Below are 20,639 nucleotides of genomic sequence, written 5' to 3'. Positions count from 1 at the left end.
AATTCTCTTTGGCAAAATTGCTTCAAACAAGAGCACAAACTACATGGTAACTCTAGAATTTGTTTTCTATTTCAGTTCATTAAAATATAAGAATATGACTATACCTTCAATACAACATCACCTTCTTGAATATTGCCATCTCTTGCTGCCAAACTATCTTGTGAAATTTCCTTAACAAATATATGGCTCGCCAATCGAAGACCATATTCTGAAATAATATTATTAAATGTTTTAGTGTTACATCCTAAGACACCCAAATAGATTTTACAAGTATACAACTAAACTAATAACCACTGCATAGAGTTTTTAAGTACAATCGAGAAAAAGAAATTTTCTTGGCCACTCTGCAAATAAGACATTCCCTCTGATTAGCAAGTCTGCAATGTCTCCGTGAAAGCAAAGTATAAATGTATGGTTCAAATGAAGGACGGATACCCTGTGCTCCCATATTACTGAAAAGGAGAAAAGCCCCAAGAAGACACTGTTTCTTTCTGATCAAGCATTGATACACTAGCTCTTCAGAACGCTTAAGGAATATAATTTTCTTTCAGAGACAGGGTCTCACTATGTTGCAATGCTGGACTTGAATTCCTGAGGTCAAACAACCCTCCTGCCTCAGGCTCCAGAGTAGCTGGGAATAACAAACATGTGTCACACTATGCCTGGCTAGAAATAGAATTCTAAAGAGTAAACTGCTTGAGGTTTGAAAAACTTTGAAAATATTGACTATTTTATTGATGGCTGTTACCATGCATACACTATTTCTATTTTTCACAGCTCCAAGACCAAAAATTTTCTGATTCTACAACCCTCTAACACTGGAGAGACATACACAGCAGCATATACTAAGTATGAGTGCAAAGGCTTCCAACCAGTCAGGCTGATGTGGGCAGGACATGTAATGCCAGTCCTCTCCTTTAAACAACCAACAGAGTGTCCAAGAGTGAAGACATTGATTCTGTCTGTGGGTAATGATATGGTGAAAGCTGAAGAAATTACTAGCAGAGTCCAGAGAACTGCCCAGGTTCTTTGAACAGTTGCAGAAAAATAAGACCAATGACTGTATCTATCAATATACTAAGGATTGCCCCTGGTTCTGTGGAGAGTTTTACTGCATTAAAAACAAAACTAAAAACCAAATGGAAAACAGAAAATTGTTTTTAACATGGAATAAATTAGCAGACCTACTACCTAGTGTCTAAAAATTAAATCAGAGTTACAGTTTAACTTAAACATTCAGGCCGGGCGCAGTGGCTTATGCCTGTAATCCCAGCACTTTGGGAGGCCAAGGTGGGCAGATCACGAGGTCAAGAGATCGAGACCATCCTGGCCAACATGGTGAAACCCCGTCTCTACTAAAAAATACAAAAATTAGCTGGGCATGGTGGTGTGTGCCTGTAGTCCCAGCTACTCGGGAGGTTGAGGCAGGAGACTTGCTGGATCCCAGGAGGCGGAGATTGCAGTGAGCCGAGGTTGTTCACTGCACTCCACCCTGGCGCCTGGCGACAGAGCAAGACTGTCTCAAAAACAAACAAACAAACAAAAACATTCAAAGAGGACTCACAGGCAGAAATAGAATCCGGGTAAAGAAAATGGCCTATTAGGAGATATAGGCAAGGAGTAAGGCAGTCAACCATACAATCATTGCATCACAGAAGGATGCGGTATTGGTTAAAAGACTTCTTCAAGGTTAAATACATACAAATGACAATTACACAGATGACCCAAAATATTCCTTGTACATTAGCTTATTCATTCATTCTAAATACTTCTTGGGGGTATATATCAACTAGGTACCAGGTACCAGGAATAAGGGAGAAAGCAGCAAATGAGATAGTTCCTGCACTCTGCAAGTTTACAGAGTCAGTGAAAAAAAAGGATGACAGCAACTGCAAATGCGAAGAGTTCAGACAGCAGAAACACCAGGTTCTGCACCACGTAAGGGATCAGAGAAGGCCTCCCTAAGAAATACTAACGCTAAAACTTTAAGAAAGATGAAAACTAAATCTGAAGGGTGTGTGTGGGAGGGGATGTACGGGGTGAGTGCTGGCTGAACAGTTCAGAACAAATGCACTGAGTTATGAAGAAAAAAACCTGGTGGATTCAATGAAGTCCTAAGTCTAGTGTGGCTGAAACTGAGAATTAATGAAGAAAGGGGCTAAAGAGTAAGAAGTGGTCACACAGGATCCTTCATCTATGAAGAAATCTGCAGAATCAACTTAAAGGGATCCGAGAGACAACCCATGAGACCAAATGAGTCTGTGTAAGAGATAACAGTGGCTTGGAAAAGGGTGGAGGCAGTGGAGAAAGAATAGGATGGGTAAGAGTGGTACTCAGAAGTGAGGACATTCACCATGCAAGGGGAAAAAAGAAACATCAAGGGTAACTACCATGTTATCTGGGAATGGCCTGGATAAACAGGAACACATTCAATAGAATACTACATGAGAAATACAAAGAAAAATTTTAAGAGAGAGGTGTGTTTCATTTGAGATGTGCTGTGTTTCAGGGACCTACAGGAACGTCTAAGTGAATATGCCTAACAGCTAGAACATAAGAGTGTATAGATTTGGGCTAGAGAAAGAAGTTCTGCCATCACCAGCAGTGACTGGAAACAGGTCAACAGATGAGATTGCCTAAAGAAATTGTTATTCAACCTGAGGAAAAGAAAAAAAAATATTAAGTGGAAAAAAAGATTCTAGGAGAGAAACTGACAGAATGTTATAAAGGGCAGGGTGAGGAGAATGAGTTTTCAAAAGATACAGAAAGAAAGGTGGGTAGTTAAATACCAGGAAGATGCATTATTACCAAAAGACAGCTTTATTTTTAAAAATAAGGAGTGGTTAACCATGTGAGATGATACTGAAAAGACAAGCAAGCTAGAGACTGAAAAACTTCTATTAGATTTAGTGTGAACATTTTTGGGGGAAGATGGGGAAAGATACTAGACCAGAGAAGGTTGAGAAGTAAGGGTGAAACGAAGTAGAAACAGCAAATGTCGAGAACTTCACTGAGAAGTCTGCTCTAGAGTGAGGGTAGGGAGTACTACCCAGGAGATATGCCAAGCTTAGTTAGGGCAGATCAAAGTAAGGCTTGATAATATTCCTACTGTAATGCCCTTTATATCAAAATATTCAGCCATGCACACCCAAAGGAAGAGGAAGCCACAGTCAGATCCATTTTTTATCAAATTTAATAAGTATGAGGGAAAGCAGCTAAGCTTCAGTTTCAGAAACTTCAAAGAAATCCTGCATTATACAGAAACGTGTTATAAGGAGTTCTTTTCATTTAATTCCTCCATTTAAAAAAACAGTCTGGAGTGAGCGAGAAGAAGACCCAGCAGGGTGCAGTGGCTTCCCACCTGTAATCCCAGCACTGTGGGAGGCCAAGGCAGGTGGACTGCTTGAGCTCAGGTGGATTAAGTTTGAGACTAGCCTGGGCAACATGGCAAAACCCTGTCTCTACCCAAAATTTAAAAATTAGCTGGACATGGTGGTGTGCACTTGCTGTCCCAGCTACTAGGGAGGCTGAGGTGGGAGGATTGCTTGAGCCCAGGAGGCAGAGGTTGCAGTGAGCTGAGATCATGCCACTGCACTCCAGCCTGGATAACAGAGCCAGACCTTGTAACAACAACAACAACAACAAAGTCCCAGGATTTCTCTCCATGATTATACTACTAAAGTTAAGAAAAACACTGAATTTCAATTTGGTGATGCTGTGACATTTCTTGTTAGCATAATTTGTATTTGGCTGTTCTCATCACAACAACAAATCCAAACGCCAACTACTGGACAATTCACTTGGAAGTCCTACCTGTTGCAATAGAGAAAATGAACAGTCCCTGAAGCCTGCCATAACAGGATTTGACTTACAGCAATAGAACACAAACACTAAAACAACAAGGCAATGACATGAAGAGACAGCAACTGTACTTCTCATTAAAATTGTTTTAAATTTTCATGAGAAAATAACACCAAGAGTTGGCAGGAATACCTTCATTTTTCCGGGATTTCACCAAGGTGACTTTGGTAGGTTTGGCAGGCTGGCTAGAAGCCACTGACCGCCTGTCTGATCGTGGAGACAAGCTCCTCTCTCTACTTGCACTTCTCTCCCTCGGCCACATCTTCTCACTCCTTCTGTTAACCACGCCACTCCGGCTACTTCTTGGATCATGTATTTCATCATCATAACTGTCTTCTTCATTATCAGATACTGGTTCAGGATCAGGACGACTTACTGGTATTTGAACTTTCTTCTTCCTTCTAATTGTCTGCAAGTGAAAAAGGTTACAAAACAAGCTGACTGATTTTCATATACGTACGTTCAGTTCCAAAGAGAAAGGAACATTACATGTCTCTTGTCCCATATTAATTATGAACCAGTGAGAAACAAAACACAAAAAACGCCAACAAATTGCTAAGGAACACATTTCCATAAAGGCTGTGTTTTCTGCTCTCCTGATAAACAGATCTGGTTAAGCACAAATTAGAAAGACTGGGCCTAAAAACATCTTTATTTACTTCACACAGAAAGCTCTTCCTGGTGTAATAATCACAAGCTTACAGGGAAACCAACAACTGCTGGTGTTTTGAAGAAAAAGGACAGCACTGTATTCTAAGGCCATCAAATATATTCTAGGTGCTACCAAAACTACAGCAAACTTCCAAGTCTAACTTGATTCCTTAAAACGTTTTAGAATGTATCATTATCAAGGCACACAATTGCCCCAGACGTCTAAGAGGTAAGTTTATTCTACAGCCACAATAACATTCAATAAAATGTTGGAGCCAATGAACTCAGCTGTACTTCACCAACACAAACTGCTTTCAGTCTCTGGATCTCTCCAATTTGCACTTGCCCTCTGGGTGCAAATTCTTCCCTCTGGCATTCTTTTCTCAATGACTCTGGTAACTGGCTCTGTACTGTCTGTCCGCTTATTTACTTCACTCTCTGCAAGCTGAAGATCTACATGTATTACACCTGCTAATGAAGTGGCCCTGTAATCCGTGGACTACACTTTGCCTTCCCACAATAGCGTACATTTGACCTCACTGTAGTTCTGCAAGATCTTCTGTGTATCACTCCTTGTCTTCTACTTCAGACACCTTGATATGCTGAAACTTTTCATTATCTTATTTCCAATTTCTTCATCCTCTCTTATTCTCCGCTCATTAGCTCCATCCTGGTTTCACTTGCATCCCTCCCTCCCCCAAGTTTGCATGAAACATCCTACTGCCATACTTAAATGACTTTCTATTGACCCCTCAAATCATCTGCCATAACAAACTCCAGTCCTGTGTTACCTTCCCTTCCACACTTTGTTGATTAGGCCCTCTATAAATTCATTTTACAGAATCTTGTTCTTGTTCAGCAACCTTTTTGTCTGCATCTTGTAGCCTCTTGATTAAATTTGCTAATGCAGGTATTCCACAACCATTCTTCAAGATCTGAGTCACTCAGCCTGCTTTAAGAAGATCAGTGCCATTTTACCCCCACTCCCCTCCTAAATGTTTTCAGTATCCCATTTATATGATCCTCCTTCCTTTTGGCCTCAAAGACCAAGGTGATCTTCTTCCTGAATGAATGAAACCCTTGTATTTGCATTCTCATTCTTATCCCTACCTACCTCTAAGACTTTTTTCTTCACTGTCAAACTCCAGGTTACCTGCAACTTCAATCTTTTATTTACCTAAAATCTGTCCTCTGCCTACTAAGCTCCCAATTAATCTTCTATTTCTCTGTCTTGCTATTCACCTGCATGTTAGCATCTTATCTCTTCTTCAAAGGGCTGCATCAGCAGCAGCAGAGGACAGCACATGTGAAAAGGAGGACAGCCAACGCCCTGTTAGGAATTGAAAGAGAAAGGCTGCCCTTCCCATCTTGGGGCAACCACAGCTGAGGTCCTTATCAGGTAACATTTTCTGTGATGCACTCCTAATGCTAGCTGCCTGCTTTTACATCTCACCTCTAACATACTGTAGTGGAAGCAACATATTACAGTGGAAGCAATACGTGGTATTAGTATTTTAATCTTCAGTTCCTCCCTAGTAATAAACACAAAGTTAACAGATGAGCACTCAAGGCTTTCCCTATCATTCCTGTAAGAGAGTGCCACCTCTTTGGGATTCTACTGTACCTGACCTATTAACCTCAGATGATGTGCATTATATGGTTATCAGTATGTATACCTATCCAGCCCACTAAGATTCCAGTTCCTTGAGACATTCCTTGCATGCATTTAACTGTACATATAATACAATGCTTATATCTAGTAGGTACTTACCTTATTGAAAGGTATCCAGTCCTATTATGATTCTCTACTTAAAAGTATATAAACAAATGTGAATAATATTTAGTAGGTATGATAACTAAGCTTCATTTTAACACTGAAATTTTTGAAATAAAAATGTTTAGGGAAAAAAATTTCTACTTCAAAACAGTTCAGCTTAACTGAATACTCAAACATAAAATAAACAAAATGACATCATGTAAGAAATGGAATAAAATACAAAAGAGAGGCTTCTGCAACTAAAAGGCTTTGGAAACATGACACCAAGGCAGAACCAATAAAGTGAAAGTCTCATAGACATGACAAAATAAAAATTAAAACTTCAATGTTGTAACAAAATGATACAAAAATAACAAACACAACTTACATTCACAAAAGAGGACAACAACACATGAGGTATGTATGACAAAAGGCTAATAATCTGACTCCATAAAACACTCTAGTATGATCATCACCATCACATAAATGTAAGGAACATGAACAGGTAAATGAAAAACAAATGGGGAGTAAATATACCATGAGAGGTTCAAATCCACTTGTGATTTAAAATGTTTCCTTTGAAACACCTGTTTAGTTTATCAGCTCAGCAAAGATTCAGACAACAGCCTATTGATTTTCTGAAGGACAAACTGGCAATACTTATATCAAAAGTCATTCAGGCCCTTTGACTCTGAAAAAACCACTCTTCGAAAATTATTCTTAAAAATTAACTAAAGAAGTAGGTAGCAATATGATGATTCTCGCAGCTGAATTAAAAAAAAAAAAATACTTGTAGACTGGACATGGAAATGTCCATGAATCAGTGGGCTGGATACATACATATGCATGTGAAATGTTGCATTGCCATGTGGATACATATAGTCATGCACCACATAAAACAATGGACAACAAATACTACAAACGCCTCATAATATTATAATGGAGCTGAAAAACTCCTATCACCTAGAGACGCATAGGGTAATAATGTTGTGGGTGCACAGCAGAACTCATGTGTTTCTGGACATGCTGGGGAAACAAACCTAATATGCTGCCAAAGGAATAAAAGTGTAACAGATACAATTATGTACAGAATATACTACTTGATAATGATCATGTTACTGGCTTACATATTTGCTATGCTATACTTTTTATCATTATTCCAGAGTGTGTTCTCTCTACTTTTTTTTTTTTTTTTTAAGTTAACTGAGAAAGCCTCAGGCAGGTCCTTCAGCAGGTGTTCCACAAGAAGGCACTGCTGTGATAGGAAATGACAGCTCCAAGTGTGTTACTGTCCCTGAAGACCTCCCACTAGGACAAGTTGTGGAGGTGGAAGACAGTGATTCTGATGATCCTGACCCTGGGTCGGCCTTGGCTAATATGTGTACATGTGTCTTTTTACTAAAAAAATTTAAAAAGTAAAAAATAGAAAAATTTACGCCAGGTGTGGTGGCTCACACCTGTAATCCCAGAACTTTGCAAGGCCGAGGCAGGCAGATCACTTGAGGTCATGAGTTCAATACCAGCCTGGCTAACATGGCGAAACCCTGTCTCTACTAAAAATACAAAAATTAGCCAGACGTGGTAGCAGGCGCCTGTAATCCCAAGGCTGAGGCACAAGAATCACTTGAGCCAGGGAGGTGGAGGTTACAGCGAGCCAAGATCATGCCACCGCACTCTAGCCTGGACAACAGAGTGAAACTGTCTTAAAATAACAAAAAAAAATTTAAATAGAAAAAAGTATTTGTGTATAGCTAGCTGTACAATGTATTTGTGTTTCAAGTGTTATTAAAAGAGTCAAGAAGTTAAAAAGTTTACAGGTTAAAAAAGTTTCAGTAAGCTAAGGTTAATTATCGAAGAAAGAAGACGTTTAAATAAATTTATAAAATATTAAATATATTAAAAATATTAAAATCTTAAAAATAAACTCAGTGCAGCCTAAATGTACAGTGTTTCTAACGTGTACAGCAGTGTGTGGTACTGTCCTGGCCTTCACATTCACTCACCACTTACTCACTGACTCACTCAGAGCAACTTCTAATCCTGCAGGCTCCACTCATAGTGTCCTACACAGGCATTTAATTTTTCTATTATGTATTTGTACTGTACTTTTTCCATGTTTAGACACACATACTTACCACTGCTTTACAAATGCCTACAGTATTCAGTACAGTAACATGTTGTATGGGGTTTACAGCCACGGAGCAATCCACTATAAGCGTAGTAGGCTATACCTTTCAGGTTTGTGTAAGTACACTGATGTTCACACAATGATGAAATCATGTAATGATGCATTTCTCAAGACCTATCCTCATCATTAAGTAACACATAACTGTTCTGAAATGCTCACAGAGGTTTTTGCTTGGAAGGTGTTTTTGTCTCTTCATTCACTTCTAACGCTTTATTAGTATGTTCAGAATTTTAGTAAAATTATACAGGCTCATTGTATTACAAACTATTTCCAGATTCCTTTCACCTATTGCTAAACAAAATTAAGCATACTTAAGGTAGTTCTATCACCAAGGAGTTCTAACATCTTAATTCAATGGGAAAGAACTCATGTACTGAGCATAATGCCCAAAGGGCTCTCAGTTTATGAAAAGATAATCCCATCAACAAACCACCCCGTAATGTAGGAGGCACAGGAGAGAAGAGAGAGATCAGTAGAACAGAGAGTAGGGAAGAGAATCTGGTAGTTCACAATTGGGGAAAATAAACACCACATATACAATGGCCACATATATAAACACCACATATATAATGGCTCTGGTTATGTCTGGGGATGAGGTTCAAAAATGCCACTTATAATCAAAGGCCACACTCTTAGACATGGGGGTTTTATTCTAAGCGTCGTAAGACAATGAAAGCTTCAATGTAAATTAATGACATGATTGAAACTGTCAAAATGCAAAAATCAACAAATGCTGCTTTTTAAATTAAAACACCTTTCTGCCGAAAGCCCCTACAACCTCTACCCACAGAGCAAAAATACCTTTCCAACTGATAGAGCTTTGTGCAGCCCCCAAATCCTTCTCCTTACATGCTGGGCCAAGAATGTGCTATTTCAAATACATTACTGATTTTAGACCTAACATGATTTCCATGTGGAAAAGTCTTGAGTATAGAAATGCAACTTTCTCAGATATATTATCAATGTAGGCTATGTGTGCCAAATATGTTGCATGGAAAAACAAAACAGCTCAAGATCACAGAGGAACGGAGGGCTCAAAAAGTTGGAAGTATGGGTGAAGCTCACCACACCTCAGAAACAAAGGATGAAAAACAAGTTTTCTAACGTGCTGGCCCCGGAACGTGCAGTGAGCTACCCGAAGAACACTCTGCAGAATAATGAGCAGCTAAAGCAAGAGACTGAAGCTCATTCAACTGATCAAACCCAACAAAACTATTAGCAATTTGCTGTTTTAAAACCAAAAAAATCAGCAATTTGCTTTTGTAAACAGTGCAACTAAAAACTGTAATCCACTAGGCAGTCTGTTACAATTTTAAAGTAACACTACAGTTGTAAAACTATGGACTACAATGAGATTGTCAAAACATACAAAATAGGAGATGTCTGTTATCTGGAACAATGCTATAACCAAATACTGGTCCTACTGCGATATGAGAGAACTCTCATCTCACCAGCAATGATGGGAGATAAGCCATACATACAGCAAGGCAGCCTACACAGGGCAGAAGGACAGAGCAAGTGATGGGGGCAGTCTCAGAGAATGCCCTTTCCAGCTTTTACCACTGCTCCCAGACATCAAAACTCAAAGCAGGCCTCCCTGCACCCACTCTTATCCTTTCCATCAGGTCTGCTGTGGTTCTGAGCATCTGCTGGGAGGCAGAAAGGTTCTCAAAGAACAAGGCAGGGCACATCACCCAGCCTGTTCAGCTTTCTACACCTGAGCTAAGGCTTCAAGGCTACCTTTATCAGTCCTTTCAGAGGCAGGATGGGATAGAAACAGGACAGGAAGCTGGGTGCCTCACCTGAGGATGGTGGCTCACCTGAGGTGCAGGGCCTGTAATCCCAGTACTTTGGGAGACTGAAGTGGGCAGATCACCTCAGGTCAGGAGTTCTGAGACCAGCCTGACCAGCATAGAGAAATCCCGTCTCTATTAAAAATACTGAATTAGCTGAGCGTGGTGGCGCATGCCTATAATCCTGGCTACCTGGGAGGCTGAGGCAGGAGAATCACTTGCAGCTGGGAGGCGGAGGTTGCGGTAAGCCAAGATGGCGCCATTGCACTGCAGACTGGGCAAAAAGAATGATACTCTATCTCAAAAACAAACAAACAAAACCGTGGAGGAGCAAAGAGGATGAAGTGGCTCCTGGGGTCCTCAAATGTGAATATCATTTTAAGTAAGACTTTTGGCTGGGCGTGGTAGCTAATGCCTGTAATCCCAGCACTTTTGGAGGCCAGGGCAGGCAGATCACTTGAAGTCAGGAGTTCGAGACCAGCCTGGCCAACATGGCAAAACCCCATCGCTACTAAAAATACAAAAACTAGCTGGGTGTGGTGGCACGTGTCTGTGTTCCTAGCTACTTGGGAGGTTGAGGCCCAAGAATTGCTTGAACCCAGGAGGCGGAGGTTGCACTGGGCCAAGATCACGCCACTGCACTCCAGCCTGAGTGACAGAGTGAGAGTGTCTCAAAAAAATAAATAAAACTTTTACATTAAATCTACTGTGCTAAATTTGCCAAGTTTTAACTGTGATTTGAGGCCAGTCATCAAGAGTTAACTGAATTTCTTTTCCCTTAATAAAAAGTAGACTTCTCAGAGAAATATGAAATAAGGACTCTAGCTATACAGTAAAAAAGTAACATTAAATGTACTCTGAACAACTCTACAAAAAACAATCTCAGATCTTCTCTCTCCTCAAACTATCAGAGTAACAAGGAAAGTAGATGCTGACAAACATGTATTCAAGCGATAATGCAAAACTTGCCCAGTAAATCAATCTTATACCAGAAAATAGGGCCATATATTTCAAACTAACTACATACCAAGATCCAATCTAACTTCAGTACAGTCATGTGCCACTTGACAATGGGGATATATTATGAGAAGTGAATTGTTAGGCAATTCTGTCTTTGTGCAAACATTGCAGAATGCATCTTCCCAAACCCAGATGGTACAGCCTACTACACACATATGTAGGCTACATGGGATAGGCTACTGCTCCTAGGTTACAAGCCTGTATAGCATGTTACTGTACTGAATACTACAGGGGACTGCAACACAATGGTAAGTATGTGTGTATCTAAACACGGTAAATACAGTACTATCATCTTACGGAATGAATCACTGTCGAATATGCGGTCTGTTGTTGACCAAAACATTGTCATGCAGCATGTGACTGTAGAGGAGGAAAAAAGGAGGAAACATTAAGCCAGAAAGAGGTAACTATTCAATTGTCCCCTTTCCTTTTTAAGCTGAAAAAAATCCTGGTATCTAAACTTTGAGAAAATACACATACCAGTGACAAACCACCAGTGTTAGAACATTCTTAAGTGTAATACTAACTTTGGAACTACTGTTTCCATTTTCATTTTCTGAAATAGGAAAGATAAATTCAAATACCAGAAATGTACCAATAATACAGTTGAGGTACCTTTACTAAATTAAAGAGAAGAGATACTTACAATTTTCGCATTTTTCCCACTTTTCCTTAGTTGCTGAACAGCAAAAGCATGTTCAACATTATCCATTGAAACTCCGTTAACCATTGCAACTCGGTCATTTTCCCTAGGGAAAAAAGGGCACAAAACAGTATGTGAGAGAAAAACATTTTGGTAAGTTTATGATGATATTTTCAAGATAGGTACTTCTAAAATGTATTCTAATAATGAACTAACAATTTCTCTTCAGATCAACAATAAAATAATGTCAATCGATTTACTTTCAGATATCTGTACAGAACGTTTAACAAGTAACTAACAACAGGTCTTTAATTTTTTTTAAGTCATTAACAAAGTATTTCCCCAAAAGACTGAACAGATTTCACAATACATGAAATGATTCTTAGTAGTACAGTTACAGGGCATTAAATGATACTAAGTCATATAGCTGGAAAGCTTATTCCCTTTTACAAAGTAAACTTTTCATAATTTAATTTTCTTTTAGTTCTTCTAATTATAGTGTCATTATTTTGGCAGTATATTTTGTGTTTCTCTTTATCTTGCTAATCTTCATATGGCACAAAAAGGGTGCAAGACTTGGGGAGAGAGGCTTCTGAAAGCTAGATTTTACCCAAAATGGAATTAGAAATTTTCTTTTTCACCATTTTTACAGTTACACATTCTACTTAAAGTGAGTAAAGCTAGCTTTTCATTTACGATAGAGATAAAGCTTCCTTTTATTTTCTTTGGAGACAGGGTCTTGCTTTGTCGCCCAGGCTGGAGTACAGTGGTGCAATCATGGCTCACTCCAGCCTCAGAATCCTAAGCTCAAGGGATTCTCCAGCCTCCCAAGTAGTTGGGACTGCAGGCAAATGCCACCATTTCCAGCTGATTTTTACATTTTTCTGTAGAGATGGGGTCTCCCTACGTTGCCCAGGTTGGTATTCAATTCCTGGTCTCAAGTGATCCCTCGGCCTCAGCTTCCCAAAGTGCTAGGATTACAGGAGTGAGCCACCATACCTGGCCAAAGTTTCCTGTTTCAGTAAACATGTTAATTTAAGGAAGAATATATGAACCATAGCACATGTGGTATGTGAATATGGCAAAATCACTAAGATAGTAGGCCAGTGCCTGAGGACAGGAACACTGCTTGTCGCACAGGTGCCTAGGATAAGTAGCTCTTACTGTAGCTGTCCTTCAGCTGGTCCTCCTTTCAGCACATCTGAGATCACTATTGACGTCTCCCCACTCTGAAAATGAGGATTATCTCGTCCACCAGATATTGCAATTCCGAATCCAAATCCAGGAGCCTAAAGTAAAAATCACAGTAAAATACTGCTATTAAGGACAAAAATAATTGTTATATCATACTCTATAATCTAGAGAAGTTAAAATACAAAACTTACAATCTTAATACATCCATGATCCATAAACACTCACTTGCATAGTTCCCTATTAGAACTATATTTGTACGAGAATGCAAGCACAAATAACTACTGGACATAACAGAATATTTAAAATTGCCAACTATATACATGTTATTTAAAAAACAAAGACATTTAAAAATTATTAACGCTGAAATCCTGACTTTATTTTTGAATATCAGAAGAGGCCCTGAGGAGACTGGCAATGTCCAGTGTGATCATCATTCATACCGGCAACTGATTTAGGAGATGACAGACATCCAGCATTTGTCATTTTACATAATAAAATACCAATTGCTTTGAAAATAAAGTATTAGTTATTTCAACGTTCAACAACTTCTGCAAACTTCTAAAAATCTCTGGAATAATGTCTTGTGCACACTATACAACAGAAGGTGTACATTAGCCATACTGAACAAACATTGTAAAATCACCTTTTTAAAAAACTAAATTACAATAAGCTACACTTCTGAAAGAGCCTAGAATCTTTGCCACAATGACTCAGGACAGGCCAGTATAAAAAAATTCAAAATATCTTCAAGTTATTAAAAAATTACCTAATCTCAAAGAAATCTATACTATTCTCTAGAAAGGAAATGGAGTACCTAGAGTAGTCTAAAGAGGTATCATACATTTTCTTAAGGCTACAGAATCATTAAGCCAGAAATGTATGTTTTTTGTATAAAATTGTATAATTCAAACTGCTTGAGAACAAAGGTAACAGCTTTCTCTCTCAGTTTTCCAGTCCTCAACAGAGGACACTATGTTTACCAGGAATAGTGCATATATCACCTTTCCTCCTATCCCAAAGCCTACAGAAGTAGCAAAAGAAAAAAAAGCCTCTTCTTAAAAAAGAATAAATACCAACTATTTCAAGTATCCATCAACTGATGAATGGATAAATAAACGGTGGTATATCCATACAATGAAATATTGTATGTAAAAAGGAATGAAGTACTGATACATAGTATAACATGAATGAACCTTGAAAACATCATGCTAAGGTGAAAACAGTTCACAAAGGTCTATATATTCTACCATTTCATTTACATAAAATGCTCAGAAAGGCAAATTATAGAGACAAAAACGCAACTGGTCGTTGTCTAGGGCTACACGGATTGGGGAGTGATAAGTCAATTGGTGTGAGTTGTTTTTTGTTTTTCTCTTTTACAGTAATGAAAATGTTTTAAAATGGACTCTGGTGATGGTCACACAACTCTAAACATGCTAAAAACCAATGAGCTGCATACCTGAATTGTTTGGTATGTGAATTATATGGCAATAAAGTGAATACAAAAAGAAGTTAATATGAAAAAAGAAAATAATAACAAACAGGGAAATCTGTGAGTAACTGAACACGATGGCAACCATCTAAATCTCTTTATATATCTTCCCAAAATTTAATTGAACAAAAACAGATAAGCTACAGTGGTCCTCCCTTATCCTCAGTTTCATGTTCTTAGCTTTCAGTTACCTGAGGTCAACTGCAGTCTGAAAATTTTAAATGGAAAACTCCAGAAATAAACAATTTGTAAGATTTAAACTGCACACCATTACGAGTAGCGTGATGACATCTTTTGCCATCCTGCTCCATCCCATCTAAGATGTGAATCATCCCTTTGTCCAGTGTCTCCATGCCATAGGGGCTCCTGCTTGTTATAGACATTCAGTAGCTGTCACAGTTATGAGATCAACTGTGGAGAGGTAGCACAATGCTTGTGTTCATGTCACCCTTATTTTACTTAATCATGGCCCCAAAGTGCACTAGTAATGATGCTGGCAATTTAGATATGCCAGAGTTTCCTTTGAGAAGGTGAAAGTCCTCCACTTAATAGAGAGAAAAAAAAAACCTATGGCGAGGTTACTAAGATCTACAGGGAGAAGGAATCTTCTGTTAGTGAAATTGTGAAGGAGGAAAAAGGAATTTCTGCTAGTTTTGCTGTCACACCTTAAACTGCAAGGGTTTGGCCACAGTGCATGGTAAGTGCTTATTTAAAATGGAAAAGGCATTCAACTTTTGAGTGGGGCATTAAACTTATAAGTGGCAGATAGGAACAGAAATGTGCCCCAATTAACAGCAACATTGGGTTTGGTACTATCCGTGAACTCAGGCATCCACTGGGGGAGCGTATGCCCTATGGCTCAGAGGGGACTACTATACACAAAACCGTGTGCTCATCATAATTCAAAGATAATGTTCACATTTCAAAATAAAAGCAGGACTAAAACTTCAAAAATAAATTATTAGAGACACATAACTATTAGTATGGCATTAGAAAACATAAAAGACTACAGAAAAAATTCAAATAAATTTGAAAGTCTAAATGAAACATAATTCCTTAAGGAAATATAGATGACCAAAATTGACTCTATTATAAATAAAAAGCTTAAAATGGCCAATTTCTGGAGAAAAAGCAGAAAAATTTATGAGGGAATTATCCCACAAAAAGGCACCGAGCACAAATGATTTCACAGGGGAACTGTGCCAAAACATGCAATATGCAGACAGCCTCAATACAATGTATTGTTCCAGAACATTGATATAAAGGAAACCTTCTAGATTATTTCTATGAAGCAAGTATAATATTGATGGTGAAACCTGATAATTACTGTCCATAATGACCAATCCCCCAACATTACAGCACAACATAATTTATTTTTATCAGTGCAAAATACAAAATAAAAATAAGCAAACAAAAGCCAACATTACATAAATACTCCATGATAAAGAGATTTATTCTAGGAATGCAAGCTTAGTGTATTAGGAAATCCACTGGTATAACACATCCTATTAATAAATCTAAAGAAAAAAATTATATGATTATCTCCAAGATCCTGAAAAAGCCTTTGACAAAATCTGACATTCACTGCTGAAGAGAAAAAAAAGTTGGTGGAAATGCACTGTAACAAACCCTGTTGTTGTATGTTGCTTTTTGTTAAAATACACGAAGAAAATCCAACTTTTCATACACACATACAGTGGTTGAAAAAGAGGAGTTACTGGCCGGGCGCTGTGGCTCAATTCTGTAATCCCAGCACTTTGGGAGGCCGAGGCAGTAGGATCACAAGGTCAGGAGATTGACACCATCCTTGGTAACATGGTAAAATCCTGTCTCTACCAAAATTACAAAAAATTAGCCAGGCATGGTGGCGTGCACCTGCAGTCCCAGCTACTTGGAAGGCTGAGGCAGGAGAACTGCTTGAACCTGGGAGGCGGAGGTTTCAGGGAGCCAAGATTGCACCATTGCACTACAGCCTGGGCAACAGAGCGAGACTCTCTTTCAAAAAAAAAAAAAAAAAAAAAAAGTTATTTTAGTAGGTGTTTTAGGTAATTAAGAATATTCATATTTGATTTTATGCCAAAAACTTAATAAATGGTAGTTTCCTAAAGGAGAGTAATAACGTACAGTTTGAAACCATATCAATCAACTGTCTGTACTGCTGCATGAATATCTACTGGCCTGTTTTACACTTTGAATGGGTATTTTATCTGTGTATAATTTTACTATAGCATGTCTTAGCCTTTTGGAAAATACTGGTTCCCTGAGTTAGGCAAGTTTTCCAAATGATGCCACATTTCACCACATGGTGTATTTTAAAATCATGTGTTACTATTAAGTTCATCAAAAAAGTCTTTAAAGTACTGAAAAACAGATAAAAACTTCTCAAATTTTAATTTTCGTTTTAAAAATCAGTTTTCATTGTTAGCAACAAATACGTTCAAGAATTGTTCTCCTTGAAGCAACAAGGTATTCATTCGTTTTGGAGAAATATGTTTGTCAAACATTCAAGTTTAGATAACCATACATTCCTTCAAGTAAACAATTGTTCCTTCAAGTCAAAGTGATTGCTGCCTTCCATCCCCAACTCAATACACAGCTGCAATTCAAATAATCACACAAGCACTTTAGTACAAGGCAGAAGTACTTAAGGCACGTTTCCCATCTGCATACCTAGACTACTGAAAAAGTATGTACTCAAGGTTGGAAAGTAATAAGACATAATTCTTACTGCTTCAAGTGATTCGTAAATAAAACTGAAAGTTTTCTTTTAATCTATGAGTGCGTGACAATGACTCTTATTGATAAGGTTTGGTGCCACTGCCTTGATTTGGGCTACAAAGCCCACAGTTTTAACCACCATTGTTTCTGAACCTTCACTCAAATAACAACACAATGAAGAAGACAAGTAATACTTTCATATTGTTATAAAAACAGTTTTGCCCTTGAACTCAAAAAAGTTTTCAGGGACCTTCAGGAGTCCACAGACCATACTTTGAAAATGTTGATATTAAGAACCACTTAAACATGAAGGGAGAAAAAATAAAACAAAATAAACACCCCAAAAAACAATGAAACAATTTACAAAAGATATGAGATATTAAAACCTGCCAAAAAAAATGCAAATTAATACCAAAGAACATCAAGAACAGAAAAAGTAAAGCATAACACATTTAAGAAAGGGGAGGCTATAGCGAAACAGGCCGTCTGCTACTGATGGGGACACAAACTGCTAAAACTACTCAGGAGAGGAATTTGGCAATAGCCTAACAAAACTACAAATGTACTATCTTTTGACAGAGCAAACTAGCTTCTAGAAAGTACCCTGAAGATACACATACCTCTCTCACAATACAAAAATAACAAACACACATGGTTATTCATGGTAGATTGTAACTGCAAAATGCTGGAAAAAACCTAAACACCCCAGGCTCAGTAAAGGACTATCCTTAGTCTTTTGGAAAACACTTTCTTTCCTCCTTCAAAGAGGTGGGGACTAATCTTTGAATTTAGTAATTTGAAAAATTATGTAATTTTACAGTATGGACGTACATCTTCTTTGGTACTTCTTTTTTTTCTTTTATTTAAAAGTTAAAAACATAAAAAAGAAATATCAAAAACATTAGGAACTTTCAATAAACAAGACAGGGAATGTGGGCATACATTTTAAAAAATTACTTGTGTAAGTGTGTAGTTCAGGCATCTCGTAGGGCAGGTATTCCTGCTACTCAGTGCTTACCACAGTTCACTTAAGGAAGCCTGTGATTTCTTACCCGCTGCGGCTGCAGATAAAAATCACTTGGGAACCATTTCAAAACTGCTTGCTGATGCACGATCCTTAATCTATACCAATTAAGTAAAAATGGGGGAGAAGACTTGGTGGACTTAAAAAAAAAAAAAAGTAGCTCCCAGGTGATTCTAATGAGCAGCCAAGAACGAGAGTTACAGCTTTCAATGTTTTCTAAATATAAGATCAGTTCATCAAAAATTTCAAAGGGTTCAACTCTTCCCCACCTTCCATTCCCTCTACCTTCACAATTGTCTTATTTGGCCATTTCAACAGATTTCTCACCTCCACCGCACTACAGATATTGGTAGAGCTGTCCCTCTAACACAAAGACCTATTCCAATAGAACCTTGCCCTTAAGTACAAATTCCTTAGCATGCAATGCCTTTGAATACAACTCCAACTTGCCACCCAGCACCCCAGGCTTTGCTCTAAACCCACTTAAATACTGATTCCTGCTTAAGCAGACCATGCATTATCAAGCTGTATGGTTTAACATCTCCTCTCTGCCTAGGATTTCTTTATCACCTCATCAGTCTTGCAAGCTTCAGCTCATCTTTCAAAACCCAGGTTCCATGTCATCTCATTCCTAAAACCACCCTTGGCTTTCACAGGTAGAAGTGGCCCATCCTACAACCTGCTGGAGCACATGTACACACTTGTGCTACTTAACACAGCACTACAAGTAGCCTGGGTGATCAAGGCCCTATTTGGGAGAGTCACATATTTAACATTGAAGGCTAACCTGATTAAGAACACCAAACTTAATCTGCCTTGCTTTTCATCACTTACTTCTAGTTGATCTATTTTAAAACCCCCACTAGCAAGTCACATAGCAAAACCTCCCACGAACTTCCTTACAGATAACTTCTGAATGTGGGTCACTACAGTAAACGTTGCTTAAAGTTATTTTCAGGAACCAGGAGGCAGGTCTTATCCACTTCAAGCTGACTGAGACCACCGACCCTTCAACTGGACCTACATAAATACCTGAAGAGAAGTGACCATTTGATGTCAGTGGGCCAAAACCTCCTTCCTCAGATCATAGAGATACTGCCATTTTTCAAACATGCATTCTATGAAGAGCTGTATAACTTGACTATATGTATGCAATCCTAACTAACTCACTTTTCCTTACCCCCCAGTTTCCCTTCCCCATGCCTTGGAGAACCTTGGTACTCTATTTCAAAAACATCCTTAAAATCCCATCTTTGGAGAGGTGGGTTTGAAATTTGTTCTCCCATCTCCTCATTTGGCAGTCTTGTGAGTAAAACCTTTTCTCTTTGACAAAACAAGTCACTGCAGTGACTGGCTTGCTAGTTGAATATATTCGTTTACATCCTTCAGCTCAATGCAACCCTGCAGAAGCCTGACACAAAGTGGTTCACCAAGTTAGTGAACCTCAACAAATATATGATTGATTATTCAATTTAATTTTAATTCCATTTCCCTTTACAGACTCTTTTTTAAAACTAGCACTAATTAGAGCACTAAAAACAGAATTCTGGAAAAATTAGCAGCAATGAGTATAGGCATGAATGAATCTTCCTGAATAAAAACAAGGCAGGTCAACTACATCACAAACCAAGAATCCAAGTGCAACATTTACAACAAAACTAGGGGGCCAATGTATCCCCCTTACAGTGCAAAATGCAACCAGGACAGGATAAACACCCGGCTATGGAGACTTGCTTAGCATGTGAACCAAGCCATATTATAAAACAAGCAAGCAAACAAAATCCATGCCCCCTGCAACAACAACAACAACAACAACAACAACAAACCCACCACCAATTACAGGTGAAAATGAGAAAAAGAAAATAATCAGAATCAAACCTTCTATAGCAGCAGTCCTCAACCTTTTTGGCACCAGGGACTGGTTTCTTTGAAGACAATGTTTTTCCCATAGACAGGCAGATAGGGGGGAAGGTTTCAGGAAGATTCAAGCACATTACATTTATTGTGTACTTTATTTCTATTATGATTACATTGTAATGTATGATGAAATAATCACACAACTCACCACACTGCAGAATCAGTGGGAGCCCTGAGCTAGTTTACCTGCAACTGAATGGTCCCATCTTGGGGTGATGAGAGACAGTGACAGATCATCAGGCAACCTAGATCCACTGTATGCATGGTTCTCACTCCTATGAGAATCTAATGCCACCACTGATCTGACAGGAGGCAGCGCTCAAGCAGTAATGCAAGCAATGGTGCTGGGGGCGGGGGGGGGGGGGGGGGGGGGGGGGGGGGG

At 38.6% G+C, this 20,639-nt stretch overlaps 1 protein-coding gene across 10 annotated transcripts in view; it reads right to left on the bottom strand.

The window, feature by feature from the left end:
• TJP1 (tight junction protein 1) overlaps positions 1-20,639 on the bottom strand; it is a 115,785-nt gene that overhangs the window by 53,948 nt on the left and 41,198 nt on the right. For all 10 annotated transcript variants that reach the window (XM_032259922.1, XM_032259916.1, XM_032259918.1 and 7 more), the window contains exons 3-6: positions 13,077-13,201; positions 11,916-12,018; positions 3,994-4,270; positions 105-208 (exon numbers count right to left, since the gene is read on the bottom strand). In XM_032259922.1, coding sequence (XP_032115813.1) covers positions 105-208; positions 3,994-4,270; positions 11,916-12,018; positions 13,077-13,201 — 609 coding nt within the window. The remainder of the gene's footprint in view (positions 1-104; positions 209-3,993; positions 4,271-11,915; positions 12,019-13,076; positions 13,202-20,639) is intronic.

The sequence above is a fragment of the Sapajus apella genome, unplaced genomic scaffold (assembly GCF_009761245.1).
Source record: "Sapajus apella isolate SASKATOON/1434 unplaced genomic scaffold, GSC_monkey_1.0 scaffold113, whole genome shotgun sequence".
Classification (NCBI taxonomy): Eukaryota; Metazoa; Chordata; class Mammalia; order Primates; family Cebidae; genus Sapajus; species Sapajus apella.
Note: the sequence above shows the minus strand (reverse complement) of the source record. Positions and strands in the feature narration are given on the sequence as shown.